The sequence below is a fragment of the Rhinopithecus roxellana genome, chromosome 1 (genome assembly GCF_007565055.1).
Source record: "Rhinopithecus roxellana isolate Shanxi Qingling chromosome 1, ASM756505v1, whole genome shotgun sequence".
Taxonomy (NCBI): Eukaryota; Metazoa; Chordata; class Mammalia; order Primates; family Cercopithecidae; genus Rhinopithecus; species Rhinopithecus roxellana.
In genome coordinates, this window is record NC_044549.1 from 50,185,455 (window position 1) to 50,205,439 (window position 19,985).

The 19,985-nt window shown below is 50.2% G+C and overlaps 1 protein-coding gene, 1 long non-coding RNA gene and 1 other non-coding gene across 10 annotated transcripts in view; all 3 read right to left on the reverse strand.

Annotated features, from left to right (window-relative positions):
• Window positions 1-1,467: 1,467 nt before the first annotated feature.
• LOC104676625 lies at window positions 1,468-4,591 on the reverse strand. Of its 2 annotated transcripts, XR_004056992.1 has the most exons (3): window positions 4,174-4,591; window positions 2,699-2,756; window positions 1,468-2,297 (listed from the first exon to the last, which is right to left on the reverse strand). It is a non-coding gene; the product is annotated as an uncharacterized LOC104676625 (long non-coding RNA). The 2 variants fall into 2 exon arrangements; XR_004056967.1 differs by lacking the exon at window positions 4,174-4,591 and having other exon boundaries at window positions 2,699-4,161.
• On the reverse strand, window positions 2,376-2,514 carry LOC115892196. The gene has a single exon (XR_004052081.1). It is a non-coding gene; the product is annotated as a small nucleolar RNA SNORA7 (small nucleolar RNA).
• A 1,775-nt stretch (window positions 4,592-6,366) lies between the features above and the next one.
• Window positions 6,367-19,985, reverse strand: part of EFCAB12 (EF-hand calcium binding domain 12) — a 34,736-nt gene continuing 21,117 nt past the window's right edge. For 2 of the 7 annotated variants that reach the window (XM_010381497.2, XM_030927990.1), the window contains 5 exons: window positions 16,571-16,767; window positions 13,672-13,885; window positions 9,286-9,439; window positions 7,568-7,624; window positions 6,367-6,896 (listed from right to left, as the gene is read on the reverse strand). In XM_010381497.2, the coding sequence (XP_010379799.2) occupies window positions 6,638-6,896; window positions 7,568-7,624; window positions 9,286-9,439; window positions 13,672-13,885; window positions 16,571-16,767 (881 nt within the window). In that variant the 3' untranslated portion in view covers window positions 6,367-6,637. Of the gene's footprint in view, window positions 6,897-7,072; window positions 9,440-13,671; window positions 13,886-16,570; window positions 16,768-19,985 lie in introns of those variants that run through there. The other 5 variants (XR_004056843.1, XR_004056884.1, XR_004056777.1 and 2 more) reach the window with 5 other exon arrangements.

The following is a 19,985-nucleotide window of genomic DNA, read 5'->3' on the forward strand; positions in this document are numbered from 1 at the left end:
CAGACACACACAGAGACAGCCCCTGCACACACGCAGACACACACAGACTGCCCCTGTGCACACACAGAGACTGCCCCTGCGTGCACACACAGAGACAGCCCCTGCACACATGCACACACGCACACACACAGACTGCCCCTGTGCACACACAGAGACTGCCCCTGCGCGCAAACACACACACACAGACTGCCCCTGTACACACACATACACAGGCTGCCCCTGCACACATGCACACACGCACAGAGACTGCCCCTGCACGCAGAGACTGCCCCTGCACACACACACACACACACACACACGGAGACTATGCCTGCGCACACAAAGAGACTGCCCCTGCACACACACAGACTGCCCCTGCCGCCTCTGCTTGCCTAGTTGTTTAAACCTGTTGTTCTTGTGCAGGCGTGGTGGCTCATGTCTGTAATCCCAGCACCTTGGGAGGGCAAAGCAGGAGGATCAGTTGAGCCCAGGAGTTCAAGGGTACAGTAGGCCATCATCACAGCTGTTAATGGCCACTGCATTCTAGCCTGAGCAACAGAGTAGAAACCCTGTCTCTAAAAACAAACCATAAAGAGTACCTAGCACTAATGTCCTGTGACCCCTCCTTGCACTCTCCACCTCTGTGTAAGCACTCTCTGTCCACAAAGTCTTCCTCTTAATTCTCCTTCTAGTTCACATTTGACTGTAAAGCCTCCGTGCCCCTGAAAATACTCCTTACCAAAGCATAAAGGGCCCCTTAAGTTCTGAGGCCTATGTTTGATCTTCCCCAAATTCCCTCATAAAGCAACATTCTGGAAACAACAGCCAAAAGATATTATATTGAAAACCGGTGATTACTGCTGTGTTCACTGTGTCAAGCAAAGTCCATTTTTCTGGTCTTGGGTCTCCAGAGTTATGAGGACAAAAGTCTCTCCCCTCTCCAACAAAGGAAACACACTGAACTCCCCAACAGCAATTTTTTCCTTTTGAGATGGAGTTTCACTGTTGCCCAGGCTGGAGTGCAGTGGCGCGATTGTAGCTCACCGCAACCTCTCCTCCTGGTTCTCCCGCCTCAGCCTCCACCAGGCGTACATCACCACGCTTGACTAATTTTGTCTTTTAGTAGAGATGGCGTTTCGCCAAGTTGGCCAGGTTGGTCTCAAACTCCTGACCTCAGGTGATCTGCCCGCCTTGGCCTCCCAAAGTGCTGGGATTACAGGCATGAGCCACCACACCAGGCCCCAACAAGAATTCTCTAAACTCCTGCAAGGAATGACTTCAGATTCCCTCAGAGAATGTCAACTTCCCAAAATGCATCCCAAGAGTTTCCAGAGTTCCTGCCAGAAGTGCCCGCACAGACTCAAACTTCTGAGCCCTGAAACCAGAGATGGGCCCAACTCACTTGTTACATATCAGCAGCACTCCCAGCTGCTTGACATTGTGGACCAAGAACTTCCGGAAGCCACTGGGCAGCATGTGCTTTCTGGGTTTTTTTGCTCCTATAACCAATGCTGGACATCCTATCAAGATCTGGCCCTTGAACCTTCTACAAACCCTGTTGTCAATCCCTTGGGGTTTCCGCCAGTTACGCTGAAGGAAATAACACACAGGTGGGTTAGCGTCTGTGCAGAGTGCCACCTCTTCCTTTGGGGAGGGAAAAAAGGACCAGATGAAAAGGAAGTATGCCACACAGTAGCTGCCTTTGGTAACAGGACTTCACTATTTCCTTACATGCTTTTTTGGTGGCAAAAACCAGGAGCTCTTGGCTTTAGCCATTAGGAATGCAGGCACCCCTGCCATTCTCACTCCCAAGAAATGGAGACAGACACCAATGGGACGCGAGGGGACTGTGTAGATACTGAGATGGCGAGCACAGCTGCAGACACTGCTCTCAGCACCTCTGAGTTTTCCTGTCTATAAAATAGGGATCCTGCTGTCATAAGGCAACCCAAAATACACGACACAAATGCAAAGCCCTCTAAACACATCGAAACAGCCAAGTGTCCCTTCTCATTTAAATTTCACTTCATACACCAAGAGACTTAAGTACCAGCACTAGGGCACACTGGGGGAGACCTGTATTTCTACAGAAAGCTCTTCCACAAACCAGTTCATCGGTCAAAGGTAGTCCCGACTAGGTGATGTCAGAAACCGACAGCCTGTTGGAAGCTTCTTTCTTCACCCCACACCTGTTTCCATTCCAGGGCCATATACTTTAATTTTGACATATCGGTCTGACTGGTGCCGGATGAACTTCTTGGTTCTCTTTTCGTCCATCTTGGGCTTCACAAGGGGTCTGAGGGCGGCCATGATGCCTTCTGGGAAAGAAGCAGCCCCAGGTGAGGAAGAATCCTGGAAGGAGGCTGGGAAGGAGGTTTTCCCACCCACGGATTGAACACTGTCGCAGAGTGTCTTCCAATCGCCAGCTACAGAGCAAGCTGGGAATGGAATGGGTGCCTCTGCCAGGCTTGCTTTCCCTCCCTTTCCGAAGCTGGCAGAATACTAGGCACTCTCCAGACGCGATCCCAGGAGGTCAAGGGTCACCTCACCCACTCAGAGCCCAAAGAATGCCAACAGCTGAGCAAACCAAAACTGACCCCGAGATACTCTCAATTTGCAAGGGGCAGCAAATCCCACCCCACCAGTATCCGAACCCCCAGATGGTCCTTCCGGTAGTACTGGCCTTGACCATCTACTTGAACTTGCGTCTTTTCCTCACCTGTAAAATGGAGAAGACACGGTGCGCTGAATGCCTGCAGTGCCTGTCACAGGGTAAACTGTCAATAAAGAAAAACCTTCTAATTCCCCAGGGAGCTGCTGCGCTACCACACCCTCTACACACACAAAACCATCATATCCCTCTAAGGATGCCTCAAACCTGGAGATCTTCCAGTATCAACTCACACCTTCCTCAGTGTGGTCTTCCGAGCCATTCATTTATTTCCTACAGCAGCACCACCCCTTCTGTTCTCTTTGCAGCCATCAATTGGCACAGGGTGGGTACTCAATGAACCACGTATTCAAAACAACTTTGCCTTCTGGCCCGTGATATCCTTGAAGGCGAGGGGGAAGTTTCATCTTTATATTCCCAGAGATCCTGACTATCAGAATCTCTGTCAACAACTGAGTGAGCAGACCTGCACCCCATCTTTTTTTTTTTTTTTTTTTTGCAGTCCCACCACAGGGGCCCTAGGGTCACAGACTAGAAGGAAAGGAGTGTGGGGCCATGGCAATGAACGAATGCACGTGGGCCAACAGCAGTAAGCACGGTATAAACCAAAAATTAAATTCTAAGCCCCCAACCCAACTGAATGGACTCCTGCTCTTGGCCAAGGGCATTCCTAAGTTAACCTGAAAAACTAGTTCAGGCCAAATGCGGGGTCGAATTTGCCTCATTATGCCCTTCTCCCTATGGAATTCAGGCACAGCTGACCAGCATTAACATTAAAAGCGATCCCAAGACTGACAAAACAGACTTTGTAGCAGTAAGACACCAAATTTCAACCTGACTCTAGTATAGCATCACATGACAGATTGCAGGCCCTGAAAGAAACAGAAGTACTTTACTCAAAAATATATTTCTTTGACACATTCTGACATGGCCCTGTAAAGCTGTCTCTTGGGACAATCTACGTTCTGTAGTGAATCCCCCTCCCTTTCCAGGTCTTCTCCCTGAGCCAGGAGAGACTCCACTAAGAGTATGGCACCTTTTCAGGTCTGATAAGAAACATCTACAATCTAGTCTCTTTGAAGCCCGCTACCTGGAGGCTTCATCTGCGTAAATAAGAATCTTGGTCTCCACAACCGCTTCCGCTTTTCTGAACCCAGGCATTCCTTTTTGTTGATTCCAGGTCTTTGGACAAACTCGACCAATTGTCAAATCTACCAATAGCCTGGCCCAGGCCCCCCCAACACACCTCCTTAAAATGTACAAAACCAAGCTGCACCCCAACCACCTTGGGCACATGTTCTCAGGACCTTCTGAGGGCTGTGTCAGGGGCCATGTTCACTCATACTGGACTCAGAATAAGTCTCTTCAAATACTTCACACAGTTTGACTCTTTTCGTCAACAGATGCAAAGCCCAACCACCGCCCCGCCCCCGCCCCGGCTGCCTGCTTCACTCTGTTGCTGTAGGCGCTCCAGCAAGCCGACAATATCCACAGACACACAGTGGTAGGGAAGGCCTCCTTACCAGGGGACACACCCAGATTAAGACTCATCGAGGCCGGGCGCGGGGGCTCACGCCTGTAATCCCAGCACTTTGGGAGGCCGAGGCGGGCGGATCACTTGAGGTCAGGCGTTCGAGACCAGCCTGGCCAACATAGTGAAACCCACTCTCTACTAAAAATACAAAAATTAGCCAGGCGTGGTGGCGGGCGCCTGTAGTCCCAGTTACTTGGCAGGCTGAGGCAGGAGAATCGCTTGAACCCGGGAAGCGGAGGCTGCAGTAAGCTGAGATCGCACCACTGCACTTCAGCCTGGGCAGCAGAGTGAGACTCTGTCTCAAAAGCAAACAAACAAAAACAAACAAACAAACACACGGAGCCAGAAACAGAAGCGCCGAGAAAGAGACAGTGGACAAGAGCGCGCCGGTGCTGATGGGAGGTAACCCCCTGGGTCCTGGCAGGGAAAAGGTAAGCACTTCCGGCTCCGGGTCCTTTAAAAAAGACACGTCAAAGAAATAGTGCTGCAAAAATGCCGAATTTAACTGTTTTAATAGAGATTAACATCTAAGAGTATAAAGGAAAATTTATCCTCCCTGCCCTTGGCACTAGGTAGAAATTTGGAATTCTTTCTGAGTTAACGCCTGGTGTAGGGAGGAATCTACTTCCGCCAGAAGTTGAAGCCAATCTAACGTTTGGGCTATTTCCGGTCGTGTTTCTTCTACCCCGAAGTGCACCTCCTAGTGGTCAGGAGAGAACAAGACAGATTTTCCAAAATTCCCTCACTGAATTTACATAGTACATAGTAATAAAACCGGAACTGCTAACATGCGATGGGGTTCATAGGTCTACCACAATTCTATAATGTACTCCTATTATTGTCTCTATTTTGCATATGTGGAAGGAGAATTTTGGAGATTTTACTCCAGGCTCCACGCTTCTAACCATTATTCTAAACTACCTTGTTTTGTTCTGTTGGTTGTTGCGTAGAGCCATGGTTTCATTGTGTTGACCAGGTTGGTCTCCAGCTCCTGGTCTTAAGCGATCCTCTTGTCCTCGCCTCAGCCTCCCGAGTAGCTGTGCCCAGCTACTGTCTAACTTTTAAACTTGTTCTTGATTTGCTTAGCTTTTTTTTTTTCTTTTTTTTTGAGATGGAGTCTTACTCTGTCGCCCAGGCTGGAGTGCAATGGAGTGGCATGATCTCAGCTCACTGCAACCTCCACCTCCCAGGTTCCGGGGCCAAGTGATTCTCCTGTCTCAGGCTCCGTAGTAGCTGGGATTACAGGTGTGAGCCACCATGCCCGACTAATTTTTTTTATTTTTAGTAGAGACAGGGGTCTCACTATGTTGGTCAGCCTGGTCTCAAACTCCTGTCCTCAGGCGATCTGCCCGCCTTGGCCTCCCAAAATGCTGGGATTACAGGCGTGAGCCACTGCGCCTGGCCCTTGGCTTTTGTTTTAAGATTATTTTGAAAATCAAATTTCAGGAGCAAAAAAAAACCCTCCTAGATTCCACTCCTGGAACACAGTACAGATGTCACTGGCGATCTTGACAGGGGTAGTTCCAGGGACCCGAAGGGGCCAGAAGTTAAATTGGATTGTATTGATGACTGAATGAGAGAGAGGTGAGAAGGGTGTGTTAATAACTCCATGGTGAGGTTTTGGGCATGAAGGGAATGGGGAGTTTGAGGAGACCCAGAAAAGTGGAATGTCTGAGGTCACATAGCTGGCAAGCCGTAGTGTTGGGGCTAGAACCCTGCTGCATCTGTGGCTATTCCACACCTCATGAATCGTGCTTATCCTGCAGGCTGTCTGTAGTGAGATGGGATGTGGAGCAGGGAAGCACACTGCTAATAGCAGCCTGCATGATGCGTGTCATGAAAGAAAAGGTCTTGATCGGTTCAAGTGAGTTCATCGACCGGGAGGGTTCATGAACCAGACAGCCTGCCTTCAGTTTCCAAAGACCCAAGAGATTTGGAAGCAGTAACCTGATGGCTCAGTCTTTGTGGGGTACGGGACATGCTGCCACCTCACTTCACAGAGGAGAGCACAGGGGTACCCACACTGCTTCCCTGTGGGCACTGGGGTCCCAGGACTAGAGGCTGAAGGTGGCCTGCAGTCATCCCTGGAATAGCCCAGGGAATGTGCCTGTATTCCCCCGGGCTCAAGTTTTCCCCCCGGCCACAGCTCCTGAGCAAGAAATCACATTAGCTGGGTCACAGGTGACATAAGAAAAACTCCAACCTGCTTTATTTAGAAAGGGCAGAGGTCAGGGGAGGGAAATAGTAAAAAAATGTACGTCCTTCCTTAGACACATCTACCCTCTGAGACACTGGACACTTGGAGTCTAGAGGGAACTGGGCCCCGGCCATCCGTCTTTGAAAGGATTTCTTTAGTCTGACTCTTTGACACTCCTCTTGTGTCTGGGCTCTGGGCTGCTGGCTGCACCGGCTCCTGGCCCAGGAAGGCTGGGTCCGGCAACACCTGGCCCGCTCTAGTTGATGTAGTACACCTTGGCAGCATCATAATAGGCGCGGGTCATGTAGTTCTTGTTCCTAAGGGGCCACCAGTGGTCAGGGTGGTAGGTGGCTGGGTAGACATGGGGCTGGTGTTGAACACAACTGAAGAGCGCCAGGCTCCGGTCTGTGGCCACAGTGGGCAGGTAGAGCTGCAGCTTATCCAGAAGGTGACCCGGCCAGAAGGAATTGGGGTGCGTTTGCTGCAGACCACTGGACCTCCTCTCCTTCAGCTTCCTGGAGAACAAGAAGACACAGGGATGGTGTCATGGCAGACAGGCCAGGGCTGAGGCTTCATCGCAGAGCCCACTAACTGTGACCAAAGCGGAGATTTAGGCCTGTGCCAAGCACTTCAGCACCTCAGTCCTCCCCACAGTTCCATATGGTCAGCCCTGTTATCCTGTTGACCTCACCTGTGAGGACCCAGAGGCCTGGAGAGGCCGTTGCACCCTGAGCAAGTGGCCAAGTGCAGGCTTCACTCCCTGTCCAATGCCTCTAAAACTCAAAGTCTTAAGTGCCACCATCTGTTATCTGGAGGCATTTTAATGTGCTGTTTGGAGTACGGCCCCTGGAGCCGCCCTAGCTGGGTTCAGATCTGCACTCCACCACTTCACAGATGTGTGACTCTGAGCATGATATTTGCCCTTTCTGTTGCCTCAGTTTCCTCCTGTGTAAAATGAATATGCTTAGTGTCACTTCATAGGGCTGTTGGGAGGATTTGAGTGAGCGGACACATGGAAAGCCCTGGAGCGATGCCTCCTGGCCCTCTCTGTGTTGTGTTATTGCCTCTCAGGCCAGGGCACCGAGCCCCAGCTGTTATGCCAGGAGCGCAGAGTCCCAGTTGTCTCAGGTGAAGCTGCGCCTCCTCCCACCTTCCTTCCTTGTGGAGTTAGATGATTGCCACAGACCTGGTAAATTCCTCAAACTCCTTAAAGTGCATTTTCTTGCTTTTCTTTGGTGGTTTCCTAGTGGAGGAGAGAGAGGCATTTTGTGAGGAGAGTGGAAATCCAAGCCAATGGGGCTTTAGGGAGTAGGTCAGGGGCCGCAGGGGTGGGCCCGTTTCTAAGTCTCAAACCAGAGCTCTGAAAGAAAAATGTCTTCCACCTGAGGTGGACCCTGACTCTGTGCCTCCATGCTCCAGGGGAACACAGTGGGCTTGGGTCAGCCGGACCTAGCCTCAGAATCCAGCCAGGTGACCTGGGCAAGTCATGTCCCCTTTCTTATCCTTGGTTTTCTCATCGTCCAGAATAGAGACCTCTCAGGGTAGTTATGAGGAAGGCTCAGTAAGTCACTGCCGAATCCCGAGTCCTTTTGGGGTCCCTGGCTCCCACTCCCCACTCCGGAGCTTAACCCAGCCCTGAGGACGAAGATGGTGAAATCTAACCCCCTCCCCCTCCAACCCTGAGCCTGACAGATATCGCTAATGGTTCACAACACTCTTTCCCACCCAGCTTCCATCTGACTTCGGAATCTTTCATAACCCTAAGAAGCAAGATACAGTCAATGTCTCTCCTTGAGGTAAGAGAACTCTCTTTATCCTTTATTAGCTATGGGCTACCTAAGCATGGACCAAAATCCCCTTCCTAGGTTCCCAGCCACTTCCTGGGCCACCCGGGGCCGGAAGGAAGTCACAGCCCATGTCATGGCCAGGACCCACCTGCAGGCCTGGGCCTACTCCTGCACTTGAAGATGCCCCAACCAGAGCAAGGTAAAACAACGACAATCATTGATTGAGTGCTGTCACTGCTAAGATGTTGACGCTCTTTCTTATCTGATCCTCATAGTGTATGGTAGGAGCTACTAGTCCCCTTTACACATGAAGATGCTGAGGCTCAGAGAAGTGCCTTGTCCATTTAACCGGAGGCCTGTCTGATCTCTATAGGGCCCCGCTGTGTCCCACTGCGGGCATTCTGCCCACACACCCAGTGGGCAGCTGGCAGGGGTCCAGGTGCAGGGCCAGCTGGGCTCTCCTCCACCCATGCTGCGCCCCTCCCTCTGCGGAGATGCTGCCTTGTTCATCTGCAGTCACCCACTGATGCTGCCCATGGGCTGTCACCTGCTGCTTGACTCAAATCTGGGTAGCTCAGGCTTTGGAGTGCCAAAGGAGGCCGTTTTCTTGGAGAAGACTCACGTTGGTCTCTCGAAAGGGCTGGGAGCGGGCCCCAGGGAAACGTTCCTTTCTCCTCCTAGGAGCTGCAAGCCCACCTCTTGCCAGAGAAGGGGTGTGTCCGCTGCAAGGGGGCAGGGCAGAGAAAGGGTGGCCCCTTGTTCTCTGCAGGGCCCTGACACCTGGCTGGGGATTTGTGAAGGCCCTCACTCCAGCCATGTTCTCTAAGAAGGCTCTCTTTTTCATCTTTTCCAGAAACCTTGCGATTGTGCAGGACTGGGGTCAGGAGGGTAGCTGTATGGGAGCTGAGGCCAGCAGGCCGTGATCCTGAGACACATGCCAAGGGGGACCCGGGACTGGTCAGTCTGCAGTGAGCAGTCAGGTTGGGGGATGCTGCCCTAGGATGCAGACACAAGCACAGCATGGCGTCCCAGGTATGCCAGCCTCCAGCCCCTGCACTGAAAGGCCAGCAATGGGGCAGGAGGCCAAGGCAGGGAGAAAGAGGGTCTGAAACTCAGCTTGTCAGTCCTCTTAGACTTGCTGGGGCCCTGGGACCGGAGCAGAGCCAGATTCGGAGAAAAGACCTTCCAGTCAGAGTAGTAGCGTCCTGGCTGCCGGATGGGGCGCACTTTGTCCATCTGGAAAATGATCTTGTCTCCTGGGTACAGCAAGGCTGTGGACAGCAAGAGAAGCATCTGCAGCCATCAATCCAGACCGCCCATCCCTCCCTGAGCCTCTGGGGTCAGATGAGGTGGTTTTTGTTTTGTTTTGTTTTGTTAATTCACGTTTTTAAGATGTTTTCTTCTTATCTATATAGTAACTTTTTGTTGTTGAATAGTTGTAGATTCACTGGAAGTCACAAAAATAATGCAGAGGGGTCCTTTGAACCACTGCCCCAGTGGTGACGTGCATATAGCTGTAGTGTGATGCCAGGAAAGGAGCTTTGGGACAATATGGCTCAGGGGACTACAGATGAAGGGGGCTTGTTTATAACCAGGTCAACAAAGCCCCCAAGGCCTGGGTGCAACGAGGTCTGAGCTGTCCCAGGAGGCAGGAGGATTTGACCAAGACTTGATGAGGTTAACTTAGACCTATTTTCTGTTTTGTTTTGTTTTTCTGAGGCAAAGTCTCACTCCGTCACCCAGGCTAAAGTACAGATCATGGCTCACTGCAGCCTCAACTTCCTGGGCTTAAGCGACCCTCCTACCTTATCCTCCTGAGTAGCCAGGGCCACAGGCATGCACCAACATGCCTGGCTGATTTCTTAAATTTTTAGTAGAGATGGGGTCTTGCTATGTTACCTAGGCAGGTCTGGAACTCCTGGGCTCAAGCCATCCTACCTACCCCAGCCTCCCAAACTGCTGGGATTACAGGCATGAGCCACTGTGCCTGGCCCACTTAGATTTGTTTGGTGGCAGTTTTCTCCTTGTCTTGAATTAATCTCATGGAGATCCTTGGTAGAGTTTTCTCAGATGTGCTGAATATAAAAAATACTGAGCCAGGGTCTCCACCTTCTGCAGCTATTGAGCAGTGCTTGTCTTAAGATGGTAACACATGAAAGCTCATGTTCTAGAAAAAGTGATGGAAGTTACACTCCAGCTAGTTAATGTTGGCTATTTGGGGGTTGGGAAGGGGCTGTGGAGGTGAGAAAGAAGGAGAGGGAAGGGGGAGATATGTAACACTAATATTTTCAAAAGGTACACATGATTTTTTAAAGTATGATTTAAAAATGAGTTATATAAATAATTTTCTATAAATGGAAAAGAAAAAGAGATTTGTGAAAGGATGGTCACTAAAAGGTTCACAACGGCCAACTCAGGCTGGTGGAATTTAGATTTTTATGTTTTCAAAAAATTCAGATGAGCAAGTATTATCACCAAAACCAGGGTGGAAAGCCAATAAAGTTATATTCACAGGGGAGGGGGAGACCTTGTTTAGAATTCTGGCTCCTGAGCTTGAGGCCTGGAGTCTGAGCCACCAAGGTCTAGTCTAGAACACAGAGCTGGAAGTCCTGATATTTGAGCCTCTCTGCCTACAGGAGATCAGGCCTCTGTCATAAAGATACCCAATAGCCAGTGGCCAAGACAGTGGTCAGAGATGGATTTGGGCCTAGTCCTACCCACAGGATGCTCCTGTGTGCCCGTGAACATGAGATCCTGCAGACAGGTGAAGCTCACCCATGTAGGAACCCAGCAGCTAGCAAAAGCCAGGGGTGGATGCAGTGGCTCACTCCTGTAATCCCAGTACTTTGGGAGGCTGAGGTGGGAAGATCGCTTGAGCCCAGGAGTTCGAGATCAGCCTGGGCAACAAAGCAAGATCCCATCTCTCAAAAAAATAAAATAAAATAAAGGGGTGGGGGGCGCTTGATGTTCTGGTGGGGAAGGACAAAGGAGGCACACAGGGGAAGACCTAACCCAGAGGAGCAGTCCGGGGCACATGGCAAGCCGGCCTGCATTTCAGAAGACAGAGCTGCAGCTCCACTACTGTGTAAGACCATGGCGTAAATAACCCGGAAAGGTGAGGCTCCCCAAGGAAGGAAGAAGGAGGGATGTTTTGGTGAAAAGTCAGCATCCAGAGCTGTAGGATCTCCTTCTGTCTCTGCCCTCCCAGCCCAGGCAGCACGCATGGGAGACAATGACCACTGAAGTTGCTTGCCTGTGTTCCTGAGAGACTCTGATCACATTCTCCTATATACACTTGTTATGGGCCAAATTGTGTCTCCCCAAAATTCATATGTTGTAATTCTAATCCTTATACCTTAGAATGTGACATGTGTGTGCATGTGTGCGTATATGAGAGAGAGACAGAAAGGGTCTCGCTCTGTCGTCTAGGCTGGAGTGCAGTGGTGCGATCTCGGCTTACTGCAACTTCGACCTCCCGGGCTCAAGCGATCCTCCTACCTCAGCCTCCTGAGTAGCTGAGATTACAGGCACATGCTACCATGCCTGATGAATGTTTGTATTTTTTGCAGAGATGGGGTTTTGCCATGTTGCCCAGGCTGTTCTCGAACTCCTGGGCTCAAGCAATCCACCCACCTCGGCCTCCCAAAGTGCTGGGATTATAGACACGAGCCACTTCACCCTGCTAGAATGTGACCATTGAGGGGGGAAAAAAAGGATGTGACTTCATTTGGAGATTTTGGTGTTTTTTTTTTTTTTTTTTTTTTTTCCAGACTGGGTCTGGCTCTGTCACTCAGGCTGGAGTACATGGTATGATCATAGCTCACTACAGCCTTGAACTCCTGGGATCAAGCTATCCTTCCGCCTTGGTCTCCCAAAGTACTGGGATTATTGGGATGAACCACTGTGCCCAGCCTGGAGATAAAGTATTGAAGGAGATGATCAAGCTAAAACGAGGCTGTCCATGGGTGGGTCCTAATCCAATTTGACTAGTATCCTTATAAGAGAAAATGTGGACACACAAGAGAGACACCAGGTGTGCATGTGCAGAGAAAAAACTGTGGAGGCAGCAAGGAGGCAGCCATCTGCCAGCCAAGGAGAGAGGCCTTGGAAATCGGCCCTGCTGGCACCTCGATCTGGGACTTCCAGCTTCCAGAATGGTGAAAAATAAATTCCTGCTGTGGAAGCAGCCCAGTCCACAGACTGGTATTTTGTTATGGGAGCCCTAGCAAACTAATCTAAGAAGACCCAAGGCCCTATAAATTCAGCACTTGTTTCCCTCCCTCTTGGGAAAAAGATGGTAATAATCAATTGTGAACTGTAAAGTCTAGTTCTCACATAAGTCACACCACTGCCTGTGTGGCATGTTCCTTTCTCAGAAAGCTACATTTCCCAGTATGGCCAAAGTTCCTTCCTAGGCAGAGGTCCCGAGGAGAAAACCTCTGCCCCCAAGTGCAGCTTGCTCCTTCATGTTTTTAAAGCACAGAGAAGATCCTGCCCATTAAATTTATACACTCACCAGGCCAGGGGCGGTGGCTCATGCCTGTCATCCCAGCACTTTGGGAGGCCAAGGCAGGTGAATCACCTGAGATCAGGAGTTCAAGACCGGCCTGGCCAACATGGTGAAACCCTGTCTCTACTAAAAATACAAAAATTAGCTGTGCATGGTGGTGCACACCTGTAGTCCCAGCTACTCGGGAGGCCAAGGCAGGAGAATTGCTTGAACCCAGGAGGTAGAGGTTGCAGTGAGCTGAGATCGCATCACTACACTCCAGCCTGGGCAACAGAGTGAGACTCCGTTTCAAAACAAAACAAAACAAATTTATACATTCACCAATTCACGAGTTTGGAATGCAGGCATTGCTAAATTGTCATGTTGGGGCTGGGCCCTTCTCCACTCCCACATATTAGAAGTGCTCACCCCTCAGAGACACAGTGGGCTCAGACCAGCTTGAATGTATGAAAACGCATTCTCCACCCAAGCAGAGGGTAGAAGCAGTGTGGAAATCTCAGGGCTTCAGCAGGTCCTGTCTCCAGGTGCATTCGTACCCCACTGCTTGTTGCAGAAGAACCAAGCAACAGCCTGGCCTAGAGAAAGGCTTTGTTTTGATAGCAGTTATCATTTCTATCAAATCTCCCTCTTCATTATTACAACTCTTTATGTTCAACCTCAGGGCTTTCTCACTCAGAACTCCTGTCCTTGGGGCTTTCTACTCTAGGATAAGCTTTTGGTTCACCAAGCTCAGCGTTCCAGAATCCAGACCTCTAAATCTCAGTTGTGGAACCCAGACCTCCAGGACTTGTGTTCTGGAAATCTCATCTAGCAGCAAAACAGACTGGGCTCCTCCTCTTCTCCTCCACGCCCCCACTCTGCCTTATTCCCAGTGTCACCACCAGAGACTACAGTGGCTTGAATGGCTGCATGGGTGCCTTGGGTGGCATCACCCTCGCCCCAGCTCTGGGGTTCCCTTGGCATCTTCCTAGAGCCAGCCACCGAGGCCCTTACCTTTCATGAGGATGTCCTCCGTCAGCAGGAGGCCATAGGACTCACAGAGCTTCCAGCATTGCAGGTAGACGAGAAAGTTGTGCCTGCGGGTCGAGTCAATGAGCTCCCTCATATCCCCGTGGATGGTGGATGGCAGGCAGTGCTCATCAAAGTGCTGATTCCCACAGCGCACCAGGCGGCACTGCTCTGTGTACTGGATGGAGGGGATCATGAGCTGCGAAGGAAGCAGAAAGGGGCTTGTACTTCTCTTGCCTGTGTCCCTCCTCCTGGCCAGAAGAAGGTACATGCAGTGCCTCATCGACCTCTCCCCTGCGAGGTCCCCACGAGGGATGATGGCAACCAATGTCCAGTGGGGCTGCAGTTCCGGTTCTGAAGTCAGTGAAGACTTCAGGTTCAGAAGCTCAGGTTCTGAAGTCACAGCCCTGTTGGGTGTGCAGGTGTGCACACGATTGTGTAACATATACAGTAAAACACAGTACACATGCCCTAGAGGTGTCCTATTGAAAAATGACATTCACAAGGCCACAAGGTGGCTCACACCTGTAATCCCAGCACTTTGGGAGGCCGAGGCAGGAGGATAACTTGAGCCCAGGAGTCCGAGATCAGTCTGGGCAACGTGGCAAAACCCTGTTTCTACAAGCAAAAATTAGCTGGGCATGGTGGTACATGCCTGTAGTCCCAGCTTCTCAGGAGGCTGAGGTGGAAGGATGGCTTGACCCTAGGAAGTTGAGGCTTCTGTGAGCCAAGATCAAGTCACTGCACTCCAGCCTGGGCAGTACAGTAAGACTGTCTCAGAAAAAGAAAAGAAGAGAAGAGGAGAAAAGAGGAGAAAAGAGAAGAAAAGAAAAGTGACATTTGAGTGTTTGGCTGCATGGGAATTTAAATTAGGAGCAACCATCTGTAACCTTGAGGTGAAAGCCATGAGCTAAGATAGGAGGAGGCTGGCGGAGCAGGTAGCTGCTTTTGTTGGCTGCCACCACCTTGTTTTTTAACAAGGAAAAAAAAAAAACTATCTTTTAAAGCTTCTAACACCAGAATCAGCAAAGACCAGCCCATGGGCCAAATCTGGCCCACCAGCTGTTTTTATAAATAAAGTTTTGTTGGAGCACAGCCACACTCATTTGTTAAGGTGCTGTCTGTGGCTGCTTTCCTGCTGCAATAGCAGAGCTGAGTAGTTGTGACAGACAACATATGGCTTACCAGGCCTAAAATGTTTACTATCTGGCCCTTTAGAGGGGAACTTGGCCAGTCCCTGCTCAAACATTTTGGGTTTTCTTGTCAAGCAACTGAATCAAATCTTAGTAGATATAGCACTTAGCAATATCTGCCATTTTATTATATGTACAAATACAAATATTGTAGGTATAACTACAAATGTGTATTTTTAATTTTTTATATACATATATTTGTATTAATTAATTTTTTTTTTTTTTTTTTTAGAGACATGGTCTCACTCTGTAGCCTGGGCTGGGGTACATTGTACAATGATAGCTCACTGCAGCCTTGACCTCCCAGGTTCAAGCCATCCTCTGGCCTCAGCCTCTTCAGTAGGTGGAGCCACAGGCACATGCCACCATGCTGGCTAATTTTTAAAAAACTTTTTGCAGAGACGGGGCCTTGCTATATTGCCCAGGTTGGTCTCAAACTGCTGGCCTCCAGTGATCCTCCTACTTTGGCCTCCCAAAGTGCTAGGATTACAGGCATGAGCCACTGCACCTGGCCTGTATATACTTTTTTTTTTTTTGAGACACGATCTTGCTGTTTCCCTTAGGCTGGAGTGCAGTGGTGCGATCTTAGCTCACTGCAGTCTCAACCTTCTAGGCTCAGGCAATCCTCTCACCTCAGCCTCTTGAGTAGCTGGGACCACAGGCACATGCCATCACATTAGGCTAACTTTTTAATTTTTTTGTAGAGACAGGATCTCCCTATGTTGCCTAGGATGGCCTCGAACTCCTGGGCTCAAGCAGTCCTCTCAGTACCTTGGCCTCTCAAGGTGCAGGGCTTACAGGTGCAAGACACCACTCCAAGCCTATATTATATATGAATATTTATATGTAGTATTGTATTGATGTTGTCTGCCTCCCTTACTAGACTGTCAGCTTCCTAGGGACAGGGACTGTTAGGCTTACTACAACACCCAGAAGAGTGCCTGGCACATGGCAGGCTCTCAACAAATGTTTACTGGACAAGCTAATTCATGCAATCAATCCTTCCTTCCTTCATTTGCCATGTATTTCTGGAGAGTCTACCCAGTGCCAGGCCCTGTGCCAGCTGCCTGGATTCCAGCTGTGATGAAAATGCAGGCCTGGTCTCAGGCTGAAAAGTCATAATTAAAGAATAGGGAGGGGGGACGTGATACTTTCAGAAATAGGATCTTACTACATTTTCACAAAAACTCAGGAGGCAGGTATTCTTTTTTTTTTTTTTTTTTTTTTTTTTTGAGACGGAGTCTTGCTCTGTCACCCGGGCTGGAGTGCAGTGGCCAGATCTCAGCTCACTGCAAGCTCCGCCTCCCAGGTTCACGCCATTCTCCTGCCTCAGCCTCCCGAGTAGCTGGGACTACAGGCGCCCGCCACCTCGCCCGGCTAGTTTTTTGTATTTTTAGTAGAGACGGGGTTTCACTGTGTTAGCCAGGATGGTCTCGATCTCCTGACCTTGTGATCCGCCCGTCTCGGCCTCCCAAAGTGCTGGGATTACAGGCTTGAGCCACTGCGCCCGGCCAAAAACTCAGGAGGCAGGTATTCTTATTTTACAGGTGAGGGACGTGAAGAAGGGGTGGTCGTAGAGGTGAAGACCCCCCTCCCCAGGGTTCTGCAGCCAGCGGGTGATGCTACTGCAGTGATCTGAACCCCAGCTGCTCATCCCCAAGCCGCATGCCCTCCTTGGGCTGGTGAGGTACCTTGTGCTGTCGCTGCCGCTCGCGGTACCGCTTGCCTACTTCCTCCATCTCCTCCAGGGTCATGGGCCGCGCCTCCATCTGTATGTCGACTGCAGGCACCGTCAGCAGGTCCACTTTGGGAAGCTGTGGGGCTGAATCCACCTCCTGCTTCTTGAGCGGACCCTTCAGGGAATCTCTGTGCTTAACCAAGATATAACCTAGAGTCGGAGGGAAGAGATGAAGGAAGGAGGGACTAAGAGGGTGCCGAGCCACGGAACCTGCCAAGCAGTTATCCAGTGTCACCCAGCAGGCACCAGGCCAACCCTCCGCTCCCTTCCCACACGTCTGGGCAGTGCCCACCTGAGCTGTACCTTAGATGTGGCCCTCCTCTCCATCTCCACTAATGGCGTCCCTTACTGCACCAACCCCAGCCCTCTGGCTGCCATCCTTGTCCTGTCACCCTGTCTCACCAAGCAGCAAATAGGATCTTTAAAAAATACAGAGTATGGCCAGGTGCGGTGGCTCACGCCTGTAATCCCAGCACTTTGGGAGGCTGAGGAGGGTGGATCATGAGGTCAGGAGATCGAGAACATCCTGGGTAACATTGTGAAACCCCATCTCTACTAAAAATACAAAAAATTAGCCAGGCATGGTGGCACGTGCCTGTAGTCCCAGCTACTCCGGAGGCTGAGGCAGGGGAATTGCTTGAACCCAGGATCTGGAGGTTGCAGTGAGCTGAGTTCGTGCCACTGCACTCCAGCCTGGGCGACAGAGCGAGACTCCGTCTCAAAAATAAACAAACAAACAAAAATATAGAGCAGGGCACTCTGGGAGGCCGAGGCAAGTGGATCAGCTGAGGTCAGTAGTTTGAGACCGGCCTGACCAATATGGTGAAACCCCGTCTCTACTAAAAATATAAAAATCGGCCGGGCGCGGTGGCTCAAGCCTGTAATCCCAGCACTTTGGGAGGCCGAGACGGGCGGATCACGAGGTCAGGAGATCGAGACCATCCTGGCTAACATGGTGAAACCCCGTCTCTACTAAAAAAATACAAAAAACTAGCCGGGCGAGGTGGCGGGCGCCTGTAGTCCCAGCTACTTGGGAGGCTGAGGCAGGAGAATGGCGTAAACCCGGGAGGCGGAGCTTGCAGTGAGCTGAGATCCGGCCACTGCACTCCAGCCCGGGCGACAGAGCGAGACTCCGTCTCAAAAAAAAAAAAAAAAAAAAAAAAAAAAAAATATATATATATATATAAAAATCAGCTGGGTGCAGTGGCATGCGCCTGTAGTCCTAACCACTCAGGAGGCTGAGACAGGAGAATTGCTTGAACACGGGAGGTGGAAGTTGCAGTGAGAAGAGATCACACCACTGCACTCTAGCCTGGACAACAGAGCAAGACTCCGTCCCAAAATATATAAATATATACATATATAGAGCAGGGTGCAGTGGCATGCCTGTGGTTCCAGATACTCAGGAGGCTGAGGTGGGAGGATTGCTCATGGCCAGGAATTCGAGGCTGCAGTAAGCTATGATCACACCTGTGAATAGCCACTTCACTCCAGCCTGGGCAACATAAGGAGATCCCACTGCGTGGGTCTCCTTATGTTGGATATGTGTGGATGGATGGATAGATAGATAGATAGATAGATAGATAGATAGATAGATAAGATAGATAGATAGACAGACCAGATCGCCTCATTCCTTGGCTTCCCACAGCACTTAGACCAAAACCCAGAGTCCTTTCCCTGGGCTACAAGGCCCTGCTGCACCATCTGGCCTCAGCTGCCTTCCCTCCTGGTCCACGGCGTACAATTCACCCTTCACCCATTCCACCCAGCCACCCTGATCACCTTCTGTCTCTTGCAAGCTTTCCTACCCCAGGGCCTTTGCCTTCACAGTTCTATCTGCCTAGATTGTGCTTCCCCCAAGACTAGTTCCTGTCAATCACTCAGATGTCGGCTCCAATGTCTGCTTCTCAGAGAGGCCTTCCCTGACCACCAGCCCTTTAGGTGCAAGCTCATCGAAAGCTGGCGCTTTGGCTGGCCTACTGCTGTGTTCCCAGTTTCTAGAAGGGGCACATAGTAGTTGCTCAACAAAGATTCTAATGAATGAAAGAATCCCATTGTCCTTGCCCTTGTTCAGACCTTCATTGTCTTAAGCTGAAGTAATATCCTGACCTTACCACCTTCTATTGAGGCTGTGAACAAGTGGCTCAGCCTTTCTGAGCTCTAGCTTCCTCCTTGTAAAGCAGGAATAGCAATTGTGACCTCTGCGGACATGAAGGATAAACTGAGATCATTCTGCAAGAACGAAGAAGAGCTACTGCAAGAAGAACTACTGGAAGAAGGCACCCCTGCCAAGACACTCAAACTCTTGCCTCTTTAGACAAAGTGAGAGACACCCTGACAGAGCAGGAGCACCGTCACCAGGGATAAACACTGCCACTTTAAGTTCCAGCTCCCTTTCTAGCCTCATGCATTTCAAGGAAATCACTTCTCTTCTAACTATGGGCAGCCAGAAAGAGCAGACAGTAAAACACAGATAAGACAGCTTGGGCACAGAGGGAGGTGGGGGAAAGTCTCTTGGGTGACTGCCAAACTTCACCCTCATACAATGGGCCCCAGTAAAACAGTGGGCCTTAATAAGCACATTCCTTTCCCTTCAGGTGCACTAAGATAGGGAAGCTAAAAGCAGACTTGGGGGATATGCCTGCAGCTGCAGAAAGATGGAAACAGACACACAACTCTCCCTCCCAGATAAGCCCAACAAAGAGACACAGAAGCAGTCCACACCTCTGATAAACTCTCCCACCCTGAATCCTTAAAAACTCTTAGTCTGTAAGAGAGTGTGGCTCTGACCTAACTCGGCCAGCAGCCCCTCTCAGGTGTGTTCTCTCTAAAATAAACCTGTACTTGACTATTGAGCCACCTTTCGTGTTTCTTTCCTCTTTCTTTAATTCTTACACACCCCAGTCTACCCATCTTACCCACTGTTGCTCACCAGGGCAAAAGAACTCAGTGATGATGCCAAAATAGCACCATGAGAGCAAATGTCTGCTGTTTGGCTTTGTGTTTACTTACTGGGAAATAACAGGCCCCAAAATATCTCTGCTTCAAATATGCATCACAGCACACTGTGGTCATTCAAATGACTTGCGGCCAGCTACACAGATAGCGATGAGCTTGGTAATTTATAATAAAAAGGCACAAAGAGTATCAGAAGGAAAGCAGCCCCACTCGAGGCGACCTTAAAAATGTGCTGGACATAAAGGAGATTACTACTGTTGGGGTGGTGATACATGCAGGAGGCGACTGTTGGTGTGCTAAGGTTCCCTGAGCTCTGACAGAGGCAGAGACCCTGCTTGGGAGGTGATGGTTTCTCTGCAGGGCAGCTGGTTGAGACTGGACATTGAAAATCTCCCAGAGGACTGAGGAAT